General features: G+C 35.9%; 1 protein-coding gene across 2 annotated transcripts in view; it reads right to left on the reverse strand.

Annotated features, from left to right (window-relative positions):
- Positions 1–13,903, reverse strand: part of LOC113114323 (gamma-aminobutyric acid receptor subunit beta-2) — a 38,103-nt gene extending 24,200 nt beyond the window's left edge. The window contains exons 1-3 of one of the 2 annotated variants that reach the window (XM_026281232.1): positions 13,591–13,664; positions 13,406–13,497; positions 12,777–12,844 (exon numbers count right to left, since the gene is read on the reverse strand). In XM_026281232.1, the coding sequence (XP_026137017.1) occupies positions 12,777–12,844; positions 13,406–13,497; positions 13,591–13,664 (234 nt within the window). Of the gene's footprint in view, positions 1–12,776; positions 12,845–13,405; positions 13,498–13,590 lie in introns of both variants that reach the window. The other variant, XM_026281233.1, reaches the window with a different exon arrangement.
- Between the last annotated feature and the right edge of the window lie 2,092 nt (positions 13,904–15,995).

Below are 15,995 nucleotides of genomic sequence, written 5' to 3' on the forward strand. Positions count from 1 at the left end.
AGATTACAGATTTTTAAATATCGTCCTAACAAACCATACATCAATGGAAATATTATTTACTGATATGAATAATGCATTAATCTCAATATAAAAAAAATAAAAAAAAAGACCCTTACAACTGGTTTTGGGGTCCAGGGTTAAAAATGGTTATTCTATGGCACCTTTATTTTTAAGAGCACAGTTTATAAAAAACATATTTTGTTTTTAATTCTGTACCTTCAGTTATTTTCTCATCTGAACTGTTTTTAAGCATCGCCTCCTGGGATGAAAGCCCCTGATTTTATCGGGGGTTTGTTTTCGGGAGTGCTTTGGATGTGTTTATCAGCGTGGCCAGAGGATGACTTTTTTTAGCCCCATATTTATCTCTCGTGCTTCTCCAGCGGTGACCTGCGAGGGAACTCTTAAAACTGCCAATCGCCTTCAGCCAAAAATAACTTGATAAAGTTACTCTCAGGCATTAAAGGACCAAACCTCCCTCTGAATGAAGAAAAAAGAGCAGATGGAAGACCCAGCTGTGTCTCACACCGTCCTGCATGTGCACATTCACAACACAGCGTGAGCAAACACACGCTAAACACACACCTGAACACACACACAGATCCCATACACAAATACAGCCCCACTACTGCACTTCTACTTGTTTGTGCACTGCATTTCTGTTACTGAAAAGCATTTAAAAATCCTTCATATAGACTTATATGAATCCAAATTATTGATAACCAAGAAATTTTTAACTTGTTGGTGGTGGTTCTTTAAATTCAATTTGATAGTTATTTCCACCTCTCAAAGTCAAAAAAAGCATCTAAAAAAATACGAATGAATCCCTGTGGCTCTTGATGATATATTGAGGACTTATGAAGTGAAACAAATGGTATGTGCAAGAAACTGAACATGTAATGCAGAGTCTTAGACAAATGGTTCAGAATCATTCTTTTAAGTGAACTATTTGATTCAATTAAACAAATCAGACTGAAGCATGTGAAGTTACTCGCTTCAAAACTTGTTTTCAGACGCCTGACTGTTAAATAAGCCATGTCTGACTTACTTTCTGGTGTGCAACAAAACTGTTTAGTTACCGATTGTTCTCAAAACATCTTTGGTGTTCAGTGTTGGGAAGTATCTAGTTACATGTGTTTTTAAATTACAATTATTGCTTGTGAAAATGTTAATGATTACAAATCTGAATTTTTCACACACAGACAGATTTAGCTGATTTCTTTCATCAATTGCGCTGGCTGCTCTAAAGTATGAAACACCAATGTTTTCAGGAGTTTGGGACACAGCTATCGACACATAATTGTTTTATTTCCTATTTGGGTTTATGCATATGCTTTATTTATTTTTTAAGATTAACCGTTTTTTCCAAGGCATTGTTAGATGCCAGTGTTTTCTGTCATAGCTATGCAATTATTTAATTTCAACATCAGCATCATAGCTATTAAACTATTTCTTGTAATGACTTTAAACCTGTATTTAACCTCAGAATGATCTCAAAGTAAAACAAAGCGCTAAAGTCTGATTGCGTGGTGCCTGTGCTTTACAATTAAATTATTATAATCTTAGTGTATCTTCTAAAATAATCAAATGTAATCGGTTACATTACTTTGAGTAACTGAAACAGTTACACTACTTGTTACATTTTAGATGTAATCTGTAACTTGTTACATTTTCAAAGTAACCTTTTCAACACTGTTACTGTATGTTCCCACATAAGAAAGAAACGTGTATAGGTTTGGACTGACATGAGGATGAGGAAATAATGCCAGTATTTTAAATGTATCTGTTTACTGAGACATTCTGAGAATAAACTCCAAATTGAAAGCTGATAAAAAGATGGATTTAAAAATATATAAAGACGGTATTTCACAAAAAGTGATATCAAAACCCATTAGTCACCCTCATGTCGTTCTAAACCTGTATCAGGTGCGATCCATTCGACCGAAAGTGAACTGCAAAGTGGACTTCACATATATTCCATCATCTTAAGTGCGATTCAGTCTGAAGGGAGCGAACATGTTCAGTTCAAAGGGCATCGAGAATAAGAGCACATCCATACATCACTTCACAGGAAGTGTAGAAGGACACATCCCTCCAGTACTCAGCTTGACTGAAATAAACAAAGTAAAATGATTTGAGGCTTCAGCATTTTCCTTCAGTTTAATTAGTCCCAGGTGTGATTTATACTCGCTTGTTGGCGGTTATAAAGTGCAATGGTTAAATAAGATAAAACACACATATAATATATCTAAATTAAGATTATTTTATTAGTAAACAATGCAACAGACATTTATCACCCAGTTTAGCAGAGCCAAATATGATACTTTGTATGCATTAAATTAATAACACATGAATGTGTTATATACAGACATATATTGAATGAAAGCATGGTAACTTATCTGAATTTGCTGAATAAGCTTATTTTATCAACTTCAACAGATATCCCTTGCAAAAGGAGCAGAGAGCAGTGAACACTGGATAGGGACCCTGTCAAGTGTTCTTCGCAACTTTGTTTTCTTTTGAGGGAAACGAAACATGATGTTACGTTAGAATATTATAGAGTGTAAAATGAAAAAGTGGATGGACAAGGAGGGAGCTTTTAAGTTAGAAAAACAAAATAAAACACCTTATTAGTGATCCATGTGATTTGTGCACTATATTTAATGAAAATAAATGAGTTTTGTGTGACATGAAAAACACTTAAGTCACTAAAAAACGTATCTTCCACTACAGACATGAAAACTCGTTCACATTTGAGGTAATGCATAAAAATAACGTTGAGTTATGTAATTAGATTACCTTTTCAAGTAATTTTTTCAACTAAATTAAAACATTACCTTTCTTAAATTAGCAATGCAAGTTGCTTGTTTGCCCTGTTATTCACCGATACCTCTCCTGTCACTATGTTGAGAGGGACAAAAACTTACGCAATAATTTATTCCATTAAAAATAACTATGTAATGCATTGAGTAACTTTCCCCAACACTGGCTATCACAGGTTTGACATCAGTGACGTCAAATGTCATGGAAAAGAGCAACATGAACATTCTACTAAATAACTATCTTTGCGTTCCATGTAAGAAAGAACATTAATGTTTGGAACAGCACAAGGCTGAACACAGCGTTGCAGTGGTGCAGTGAAATTTTACACTGATGTATCAGGGTTATTAATCACAAAGACAAAAAAATGGAAAAAAGCTGTCAGTAGATTAACATTTCTCGAAAAGGGGTTAAATATACTTTTATTTTGTGAGCGGCGTGTGGATGCCAGGGTACAGAATGTGGAACACCTGGGCTTGGAACTTTCCTCTTGGCTTCAGTGCCAAATGTGAGCATAATTACTATGGTCACAGATGGTAGCAGATGCCTCTTTGGGCTCTGTTTACTCTTCTTTGACATCAATAGATCTCAAACTGAGACGCAAACACACGGCTTCATGCAAAAGAGTGGATTCATCACCGTTTTTCACTCTCTTACACTCTACTGCATTGATAATATATAATGGTTTATCAACAAATTAACACGTTTAAAACACATACTAACTGTTATTTTCCAATCAATTACTATGAAAGTGGATTTGAAGCTTTTAAGTTAAAAAAATAAAATAATGCATTGCACCTTAAAAGTATTTAGCGGCATAGAACACGAGCATTAAATTATTTAGGATTTATTGTGCTCCGTGCACAGAAGAAAGACAGCTCAACATGAAGGTGTGTAAAGAATGACAGAACTATGCCTTTAAAGCATGTTCTGCAAGAGCAAAAAAAGCCTGTGTTAGGTTGTGCAGTGTAATCATCGCTAACAGAGCTGGAATTTGCAAGTGCAAATTAATTTAATCAAGGACGGCTCTGAATCTGCAGCATAATTGTTCTAATTAAGGGGCGCATCGGTTATGAATTCTTTATGTGACATGAAAAATCGTCAAGTAAAGAAGTATGAGACACGAGAAGCTGTCTTTGTATGCAATGAAAGTCACTCTCACTGCGACTGACCGACTTTCTTCCACTGGCTTGAGCAAACCAACATTTAAAAATATCCTGTACATGTTTTTATGCCACCATGCTTTATCTTAACACAGACCAGGTTCTGTCAAAATGGAAATAATTATTGGTGACACTTTAAAATAATGGTCCATTAGTTAATGTTTGTTAGCTACTTTAGTTAACATGATCTAAGCAAGAACAATCCTTTAACAGCATTGATGTTCAACATTTACTAATGCATTATTCAAATCAAAAGTTGTGCTTGTTAGCATTAGTTAATGCACTGTGAATTAGCATGAACTAACAATTAATAACTGTATTTTCATTGACTAACATTAACAAAGATGAATAAATACAGGAATAAATGTATTGATCATTGTTTGTTCATGTTAATTAATGAATTAACTAACATTTTCTAATGGACCATTTTTCTAAAGTGATTGTCTTGGAAGCATCAATTAGAAAGGAGTGAAAATTATAAATGAGAAATGGTGCAGGATTTACTTCCACCGATTACAAATAATTACAAAGAAATCACGTAATATTAAATGTTTGGTTTTTTTAAAGGGAAATTTTTTTTAGTATTTTCCTGTTTTAAAAGTACTCTTATAATATACATTTTTGAAAATAATAATAATTTTACAATGTAGAAAATATTTTTATAATTTTTATAAATTATAATAATTGTTTCTTACAATAAATTGCATAACAGGGTAGAATCTTGAGCTCGATAAATTATATTTAATCAAATATTTTGAGTTTTTTTTCTTCCTTTAGAACAATTAAAACTGTAAATGCCAGTTGTTAAATTATCAAATAACATTTCTTTATAATATCTCATGTACAGGTCTTAAGAAGCAGGCAATAACTTGAATAACAGGGTTGAATTTCGTCCAACAGTGTTTATTTTTATTTTTTTGCCAGCATAAAAATATCACAATGGTCTGGTTGACACAGATGTTGTCAAAATTGCAAAAGATTGTTTGTGATCGTCTTGGGAGCTTTAATTATAAAGGAGCTTAATCATAAACAAATAAAAGAAAATGGTTTAGGATCCACAACCTTATATAAATTGCTATTACATTTCGCAAATTGTAAGTAACATTGAATTTAACGTGGAATTCTGAAACGGTAGCTTCTTGTAAAAAAAAAGTGTCATTTCTTTTTGGAAGGAACCATACTATATTTTCTGAAAAAATGTCTTGCTTAACATAAATTGGTAGGAAAATGAAAATGCTGGCAGAAGAAAAACGAATCCAAAGTGACTGGTCCAGCAGAAAACCCAACAGATCCTTATTGAACGATCTACAGCGCAGCTGAGAAACAAGCTTACGCAAGCATGCTCTTCAGATCCATACATCATATTGAGATTGTGACAGCATGACACCACGTCATTTGTTGGGTCTCTCCCACGGAGCTGACACTCCTCCATTAAACCTGTCACAACCCAAATCCAGCACTGCTCACGTTCAGCAGACATCCATCTCCACGGCACACAACACAAGTCATGCTAAACGAACAAAAGACCATTCTCTTTTTCCAGGCACTTTCCAAGAATAGGGAACAGGGTAGTGCTTTTTTAAACAAATAGTCAATGAAAGAAAATGATGTTCTTCTAGCTCTGCATATTATACTAGCAGGGTGTTATTATTTATTTATTTGATATAAGGTTTGTAATTTTTGTAACCAAATATTTGATCCATTTAAAATAAAATTTAACATGCAAAATTAAACTGGTTTAATTGTGAGCTTGATCAATTCTTTCAAAACTGCTTTGTCTTTTTCATTTGTCTTTAGAAACACTGTTGTGGAAAGGTACTTTTAAACATAATGCATTACGATATTCTTTTATTCTAGGGATGCACGATATTGGATTTTGGCCGATATTCGATATGCCGATATTTTCAAAATAATTTTGGCCGATGCTGATACCGATATCGATATATATACAAATATATACTGATATATTTAAACTTTAATTTTACTGAAGAGAAATCCATGTATCTCTTCTGTACTGATTCTACCATAAATTTATTATTTTACAAATGTAGACAGACATTCACATCTGAAAAACAGGTCAATTATTTCACTTGGAGAATATCGGTTTGGCTCATCGGCAGAAATATTCATATCGGCCAATACCGATGATGGTCATTTTAAGCTTTTATCGGCCGATACCGATATTGTGCCGATATTATCGTGCATCCCTATTTTATTCCCTTAAAGAAGTTACTAATCCTGTTACTTAGTGTTTATGGAAAGCAATGCATAGTTTTGTGTTACGTTACGTTGTGTTCGTATGGACTGGACTTGCTTGTTTGTTTTTAATATAAAAAAGTTTTTGGCAAATGTAAAAAGAGAAACAAATGAGCATCAAACAGTCGGGATTGCATGAAGAATAGGACACAGCAGAAGAAAACTCAACACTCTTCAGCAATAAAAAAAATCATTTTTTGTTAACATTATTTGATGTATTAACTAACATGATCGAACACATTTATTAAACTATTTGGTTACACTTTGTTTTAATAGTTGGAAGTTGCATTTAGCGATAATGATTCACCACTAACTATAGTAAAGTTTTAATAAATTTTAATAAATATTGTACAATTTAAAAATGATCATCCCTCCAAAACAGAGAAGACATCTGTCACACTTCTTTGATTCAGTTGTTATGTAAAGAGGTTATCACACAATTCTACAATTCTTTAACACTTATATTAATGTATAACTGAAGATTCTTTAAGATTTCTTAAGAAAAGTTTAGATGGCAATATCATTGTCTTCTCTTATATCTGTATACAGTGCAGCTCTGCTTTGTTTACAGTGGTAACCAAGGAAACGCTATTTTGCTGGTTCATAAGCGCCACCTGCTGTCAGAAAGTGAATTAGTGTCTCATTCAGAACTGCTGTTTTGGTTTCATGCAAATATGTTTTAGTAGCAAAAATAAATAAATAAATAAACAAAACCTAAAGTCAGGCTATACTGTTTTTGTTCTAAATCATAACCCTAAAAAACAACTGCTCGTGCAACATTTGTGCAGCATCTTTTTGTTTGGATCGTGGTTAAAATGCAATGGTTGTCTCTAATTTCAAATGCCTACAGATATTTTTGTTTAAGGCAAGTTTATTTGTTATAAAGCAAACAACCAATAGCTACATTTTCTTTAAAAAATCTGTATCAGAATCAGCCAATTTGCTTGTAAAAATTAATAATAAATAAATCTGCTTCTGAATCCGCTATATGATCGGTGCACCCCTAATTAAAATAGAAGTATGATCTGGGATGTTTTTTTCAATAGATTCTTCAATCGGTAGATCTTGTCTTTGATCTTGGGCTTAAAAAGGTTTGAGATTTAGAACAATGACCACTTAGATGCATGTTGTTTATTTGTTAAATAACATGCTATTTTAATATTTTCGCCAACAATATCTTGAGTAACAGGGTGGAATTGTCAAACTTAATGAATGATGCAGAAATTGAGAAAATGGAAAAAGATTACATATTTTCCTTCCCATAATGCTTTATAAAGAATTCAGACCATAGATGCCACAATTTTAAGCAAAGATACATTTAGTGCTGTCAAACGATTAATCGCGATTAATCACATCCAAAATAAAAGTTGTTTTTTACATAATATATGTATGTGTGCTGTGAATATTATATATATATATATATATATATATATATATATATATATATATATATATATACACACACACACACATGCATGTATATATTTCAGCAAAATATGTTATGTTTATATATTAAATATACGTATTTATCATATAAATTACGTGAATATAAATACAGATATGTAAATACAAATAAATATTTTCAAAACACATACTGCATGTTTATAAATATACAAAGAACACACACACATATATTATGCAAACAGAGACTTTTATTTTGTATGCGATTAATCGTTTGAAAGCAGTAGTAACAGAGTTGAATACAAAAAGTTTTACGATTAAATCGAGCTTCTTCCAAGCTAGTTTTCACACTGCAACATGGGATTCGTGCCTCTAATGCTTTAAATAAGTCATGAGGGACCAAAGTGTTTCTCTGCGTCCCTATCTGAGGAAAGAGTCAAATGAGGACGCGAGGAGATTGTGATGGAGAACGCTGATAACAGGGCACTAAACATCACCGCCGCCGTAGTCCCAGTGTCTCTCCAAATAAGAGAAACACTTCATTAATCGGTCGTGACAACGAAACCATGCGAAAGACTGGTTAAGCACAAGCCTCTGAAAATACTGTAGGTTATAAGAGAGATGGACTTCACACTGCTGATAGCATGACTGGTGCGATTAGCCTTTATTCCCAACGGAGCGGGGTTTTTTTACAGCTGCTTAAACACGTTTGATTCAACAGCCCATCGCAGGATGATATATTAACAGATTACATAAACCAAATCTGTCACATTAACTTCACTCAATCGAAGCTCATAACCGCAAGTGGCGTGATGAGGATGTTGATGACATGTTTGGAGATAAACGTTTGATGTGGAAGACGTGATTAAGTGGCAAAGTTTATTGCAATGTCAGACAGACTCCAAACGCCAGGTGTTTCAAATTAATCTACAACCGAGCGCCTCTTTGCAGAATTAGCTCGGGAATTAGACTTTAATGTTGTTATTTGATTAAACTTACTAGGAAAACATTCTGTGTTTGATTTTTTAACATATAAGAGATACTAGCTAACTATACCCACACAGGGTGATCAGGAGCTTGTGCAATGCTCATAATTACCAGATATGAAATGTTCATTCAATTAATAACTTATAGATCCCCTGTGTGTATCTCTGTTGTATTTTGTTTTTTTAATATGCTTTAAGACAAACCATCTGCAAATTCAACAGTCAGAGTATTTTCTGAATTGATAAAATATTGCCACTTGCAGTTGTGTAGCGTTTACTACTACTACTAATGTAAAATGTAAATCTGTCATCATTTATCAAGTCGTTCCAAACCCGTATGAGTTTATTTATTTTGTTAAAGGCGAAAAAAGATGATTTAAACAATGCTGGTAACTAAACAGTTATTAACTTACATACAGTTGAGCCTAAATTATTAATTATATTTAATCACAAAATAAATGCTCGTTGCACAACAGCACACATCTTTAAAAAAATAAAAAAATAAAACAAAAATCATTAAAAAAAAATTATATTCTAGGAAATGCAAGAGGATCATCACACTTGGGGTCCTTAGCATAAAAAAAATATATATATATATATATATATATATAAATTGTATTAGTCATCATTATGCAAACACACACATATATATATACCAGAGACACAACACAGCAAAATATTAGCTTAAAGGCTTCAGGTAAGCAGTTAAACTAATGCTAGCAACATCAGACCAATCAGAATTCAGTATGCAAATGAATGTAACAAAAAGACCAATTGCAAATCAGTAAGCAACTCACTGCATTCTCTAAATACATCAAGTTTAATCTTAACTGTCTCAGACAAAGTCGTGCTACACGCGCACACACGGGTCGTGCTGAATTAACAGCAGAAATTAGCAGAGGCCTAAACCATAATAAGTTTCTCGGTAGAGTGAGATGTGCCGCAGATCTCGTCAGTGTATGAGATTATAATACAAGCTGCTGCTGTCTGAGAGAACATCATGTGACACATCCGTGCTCCTCTCTGTCGGTCTGTAAGCACACGGCACGACGCTACGAATGAGAGAACCCATCAAAACACAAACCTGCAGCCTTGCCTCAAACATGGAAACACACCCCGCCGTTTCAGAGGAGGCTGGTGTTGTCATAGCAACAAAAAGTAAAAATAACACTAAATAACACACTGTTTATCAGCTCCGAATTGAATAAAACAGACACTAGCCAGAAATGAGCCACAATTACACACACTAGTACTAATTAAGTCGAGCGATCTAATTGAGTCTAAATTTGTCTTTTCATCCATTTGTTATTTCGCAGGCTATCATTGCGCGGCCCTGCCTCTTATTCATGTTAGCAATTAATGCTTGTCAGGATAATGATACATATAAGGGCAATGTTTCCGCCCTGGTAATTATTTAGCCCGTGAGCTAACACAAGTCTGCTCCTATCTTTTTCTTTGAAGTGACTGTTATGTTTAGAGAAAAACCTCCGTCCCGGACGCAAACAAAGGGCATCGCGAGCCTCATTTACACAGAGATGCACGGATCACAAGCAGAACGGTCAGAATACGGTATTATCCCGTTTATTTTACACTTCCTCAAAACTCAAATGTGACCCACAAAACCAGCTGTTTTTAGAAAGTGAGACTTAAGCATCATCTGAAAGACGATGAGTGGTTTGTTAGGAGCGGAAAATATTTAGTTGAAATCTGGAATCTGAGGATGCAAACCAATCTAAATACTGAGAAAATCACTTTTGAAGTTGTCCGAATTGAATTCTTAGCAATGCATGTTACTAATCAAAACTGAAGTTTTGATATATTTACGGTGGGACGTTTACAAAATATCTTCATGGAACACGATCCTTACTTAATATGCTAATGATTTTTGGCATAAAAGAAAAATTTATCATTTGGACCCATACAACGTCTATTGCTACTAATACACCTGTGATACCTCTGACTGTTTTTGTGCTCCAGGGTCACACATGAGTCATCAGAAAGCGCCCCGTGCTCCTGCGTTTGCCTCTTCTCCAAAAATAGTCTGCATTTTAATGTCAAGCAATGAAAACGCAACTGGCCTAAAGATTTGCATTGCCAAACAACACGGGTGACCTTTGGTGGAGGCTTCTTTGGCCACGTTTCAACCGCAGCGCACGCTCCTGTTTACACGCGTGTGAAATGGCAGGCAGGAGGAGATGGAGAGGAGAGAGCTGCTTCGCTTTAAAACACAGCGCTGGAAGCATTTACGCCTCGCAAAGACACCTGGGGCATCAGTGGCGCTCCTAATGGAGAGATCGTACATCTGTCTGAGACGCAGGCATCGCGCCGGACTAATGAGAGAGTAAACTGGTACGAGAGAGAATGAGGCGTGATGCATGCTGGCTTTGAATGGACATCTCAGATACTAATGGCTGCAAATCTCCCAGATCGACCCTGTTAACCCTGAGGATAGTGGAGGATCCCGTCGACGTCGAGCTCGGCCAAGATCCAATTTTGCTGGAGCTGCAGAAAACAAAGATTTTCCTCTTTTCTCCCCAACTCTTCGGGATTCCAGAGCTCAAGCGTGATCTATAAAGGTAGTTTGTATGCACTGCACAAGTATTGAGCATGAGGTCCGTCCGCCTGGAAACTGCTTGGTTTTGAGCACTGAATATCCATGGTTTTCCATGATTGGTAAACGGAAAGTTAAAAAAGGTGCTCAATGTTCAGAAAATGTGACGATCATCAACCTTGCAAGGTCAAAATAAAATCAAAAAGAGCTGTTTTATTTTATAAATGTTGAATTTTCAATGAGGTCTGCAAATAAATAAATATAATAGCATTAAAAAATTGCATAAATAATCTATTAGTTGTAGTTTGGGACCAACTAGTTCTTGGTTATATTTTATTGTCTGATATTTGGGAAAAGGTTTATTTATTTATTTATTTTTTTGTCATTCTGTAGTAAAATAACATTGTTGACAAGGTTGAAGGTCAAGATATGAATAATCCAAATGTTGTATGATTTTGATGGTAGAGTAAAGTTTAAAAGGTCTTAAAAAATGGAGCTTAAGAAATATTTTAAAGTCGAGGATAAAACAATTTATGTTCACTGTCAGATATTCCCATTATATTTTAGGATTTTATTCATTTAAATTACTTCTCCAAGCAATCTCGTGTCCATGGGGAATCATGACCTTGGCTGTCATATTCAAATGATTTTTTTCCCCGAAGCCCTGGTTCAAGCACCAAATCCAGGATAAACAGGTAAGACCATTCTCTCAATTAAAGGTTTCATGAACTATAATGAAACAACATTGCTTCGGACCATATGCGAGCATGCAGCAGCAGCACCTACAGTGCTATAAATATCCGTGTGAACTCAATCTGCAAACGAGGCATGCTTTTGTTTTTTCCACTCAGAGCAGTGAAGAAAACGCAGAGCTCCTGGCACAGCCCTCTTCACCTTAAAAGGAGCGACTGGGAAATGAATTGAAAACAAACTCCATCGCCCCCACTGAAATGATAAAGCTGCAATGAGTACGAGCCATAAATCTTTAATTTCACAGCCATACATATTCCCCTGCAATTACAGCTGCGCCGCGCGCCGCGTCCGACAGAGGGCGCGCTCACGCGAGATCAACTTTTAGCGGTGCCTATCAACAATATGTTGCTTTGCATCACAGTTTACCATCTGAGCATTTTTAAAAAGAATATGCATTTATAAAAAATGTCGATAGATGCTGTTTATAGTCGTGCATCTCCCAAACCCCTCTCTTTTGACAAAGAAACGCGTGATTCTGTCAGCGTACGCGTCACGCGCCGTCTTTCTCCTTGAGAGGGCAAAGCTCACCTTGAGCTAGCCTAGATTTGCAGTTAAACCCAAGTCACAGGGTAGAAATGTGCGTCCACGAACGTGCTCGTTTCTCGGTGGCACATAAAACACAGCGTGAGACATGGGGAGCGCGTGCGGGTGCGCGTGCGAGTGCGCCAGTGCGCGTGTGTTTTGAATTCAAATGTCAGCTGCGAAATGCAGAGCAGATACCGCAGCATGCCAATGAACTTCAGCGGCTTCACGTGTAATCATCATGTGTGTGAGAGCCACATCAGCCGGTGCGTCTCAAGTTGTGCATAACGACACATAATGGAAAACTGTTACATGCAACATACATACCATGTTTACTTCGGAGACCATGTCTATGCTGGATATGTCTATATTCATCCCTACCGCTACCGGAGCGCCTAATGGAGAGAAAGGAAAACATTATTAAAAGGGAAATTGTATGCACTGCATGCATATACCCAAACTTGTACGTGCAGGTGGCAAAATGACACTAAATATAATTATATATATATATGAAACTGCATGCATTATATGCATATGAAACACCAACACCCCAAATTCACGTGGCATTGCGCATGAAACTGTTGATTTGTTACAAGCACCGGAGGTGCAGCATGACTGACAAACGCGTCCTTCTATCAATAACAGCTTGAGCATCTTTCTGTGATGGACTCGTATGCGTGCATCAAATGAGATTTTAAAAGCATGCCATTTTATTTGCTGTCATGATGCAACAAAAGTTGCGCTGCAAATTGAATTGATCCCCAAGTTAGCGTCCCTCTCTGGGAAAAGATGAAAATCGGTAAATAAGCGTGCGTTCATTTTTCTCAAGCATTATTGACATGCACGCCTGATCAGAGACTGGGGTGAATGAACAAGGTTTGCATGAGTAATTGGGCATGTTAGTGCGCGTGACAATCCAAAATGCAACAATTATACGAATTTTACTCATGCATTACCTCCGAAATCTGGCCTCAGCCGAATGTCGTATCCTTTCATGAGTCTGTCCACGGTGTCTTTGACCACCGGCATATTGCTCGGGTCTCTGCTACTGCAATAATATCACGAGATGTACGTAAATTCCTCTTACATCCCCAAAAAACATCATTTTCTTTTCTGAAACGCCACAAAAACGCAACCCTACCTTTGCGCGCACGCCACGGCCGCGATCAGCGGACATAACAGGAAGATGTGTGGGGTTTTTCCGATACTCTCCATCGCAACAGTTTTGATGGGCTTTTGGATGTGGTGATGAAGACAGCGCACATCCAACTTACTGAAGCCAGTGCAGCGAAGGCAATGAGCTGCGCATGCGCACACGCAGCTCCAGATCAAAGAGCAGCTCCCGATGATGCTGGATGAGCTGTTTCCATTGCGGGGGAAAAATTAAAGGGACGACTGAATAAACCAAGTCAAGAAGAAGAAGACATCAGGTGATCTTCATGCAGCATTTTTAGTCCTGTGTGTGAATGTGGAACTTGGAAGAAGACACGATGGGGTTTATAGCGAACTTCGGGTATCCGATCATAGTCATTAACATGTGTTGTAAGCAGGGGCGGATGCAGTTTGCATCGACATGTAATTAAGAACATTATAAAATGTTCAGTGCTATCATCAGTATGTCAATTTATTATAAGAAACACAAGATTTTAACAGACATTTCCAGCTGGGGAGACTCCAGATTTTCTACAGTTTAGTGTTAATCATCATCTAACTCAACCAGTCAAGAGCTACATTTAGCCTTAGATGTTATATGAATATGGTTCCTGAAGCATAGGTTTTATTAGCTGACAATAATCATAAATAAATAAACATTATAGGCACAAATACAAATGTACTTTTAGAAATTGTTTTTGAAAAATATGGTGTTTAAATTAAAACTTCTATGAAAACTTGTGTGATATTCCTTTAAAATAATGTTTTAGTATATCTTTTTTTAAGTATATTTTACTAAGCAATTTCTTACATTATTTCTTTGGTTACAACCCACCAAAATAAAAGTTTGGTCTAACTCAGAGTTTCTGTGTTTTTTAATTAACTATTATTATTAGCTAATAGGCCTACTTGACGTATAGCATACTCTACTGTGCAATAGTACTATATTTGTTTGTTTGTTATTTGTTTGTATGTTTGAATTTCTTCAAGTTATATAAAAATGTTATTTTGACAGGTTGTCGTAAAGACATTGCCATTTCTGTCAGTCTGTGTGTACGATACGAATGAATGACGATAGTTTTATCAAATGAAATGGTGAAATCCTCTCATAGCGTGCTGACGTGCACATGTGTAGCTTACATCATGTGTCAATATAGTGAAGTGCTGAAAACACCACGCATGCTTCAGAGTGTGTGTGTGTGTGTGTGAGACGTGTATAACAACACCTTCAGGGCCACTGGCCAAATGTGTTAAAACCATGGGTAATTTCCGTAAGGGAACCTGAGAAAAAAAAAAAAAAAAAACTTTCACAGGAATGTGCCTGAAAGTGATAAACGGGCCTCATTTTTATCTAAATGATTTATACTTTATTTTAATATATATTAAAAATGTATAAGGTGTGCATTTTAATTGACACCTAAATGAACACATTACAATAGTTTTATGACTGCAAGTCTTTCTCATCAAATGCTCTTGAGCTTTAAATTTTCAAATTCAAATTTGAGCCTTTGTGAAAGAGTAGCATAATTTACATGTGATTTACAGATTATTTTAATAAATAAACATTTAATTCAATTGTGCATTATAGCTGACACCTACATGAACAATTACAGTTGTTTTTATGACTATAAGTCATTCTCCTCAAATGCTACTGATGTTAGAAAAGTGTATAACAATATCGCATGTAACTTTAGAGACGGTCCCTAAATTTGAGACTCGTCCAACGTCAAGCCAACTATGTCTGGTTTTTTTACTTTTAGTTTTCTTTAATCTTCGCTGGATTGCGGGTATAGATGTTCATCCATCAATTATGAACATTCAGCAGCAAACATGAGGTGCGAGCGGTTGCGAGGAACATACACACGAGGAAGTTTCTTTTTTTTTTTTTGGAGCAACTGGGATGGTGCCCCCTCTGGGAGTTGGTGCCCTAGGCAGATTACTCTGCGTGTAGGGAGCGACGGTACTGAACACCTTTAATATTGCAGACACTAGTCCATAGAGATTTGATTAAATGCTCTACTTTTGATTTATTCATTCAAAAATGGCCGAGTTCCGTGATGTTCTGCTTTATACAGCAAGTTCCATTTCCGCGAATCAACCCCTGTCGCTTTTCAAACACAAACGGAGTGAATTTATGAATGAAAGTGTGAAAGTTCTGACACAAAACGAAGTTGTTACGTATCCTCACGCTTTTTAAAAGTGGGTAAAGTATCACTCTTTTATCACTCACTAGACTCCACTAGTTATATATCATCTCAAAGTCTGTGCTTTCATTAAAGCTTCATTTATTGATAGATAGATAATACATTTTTACCTAACCTTTCCTCCTGAGTCTCAGGCCGGTGACACACTGGCTGCGTGTCTTGAGTGTGACGGCTGCTTCGCGTTTTCTGT

The sequence above is a fragment of the Carassius auratus genome, chromosome 14 (genome assembly GCF_003368295.1).
Source record: "Carassius auratus strain Wakin chromosome 14, ASM336829v1, whole genome shotgun sequence".
Taxonomy (NCBI): domain Eukaryota; kingdom Metazoa; phylum Chordata; class Actinopteri; order Cypriniformes; family Cyprinidae; genus Carassius; species Carassius auratus.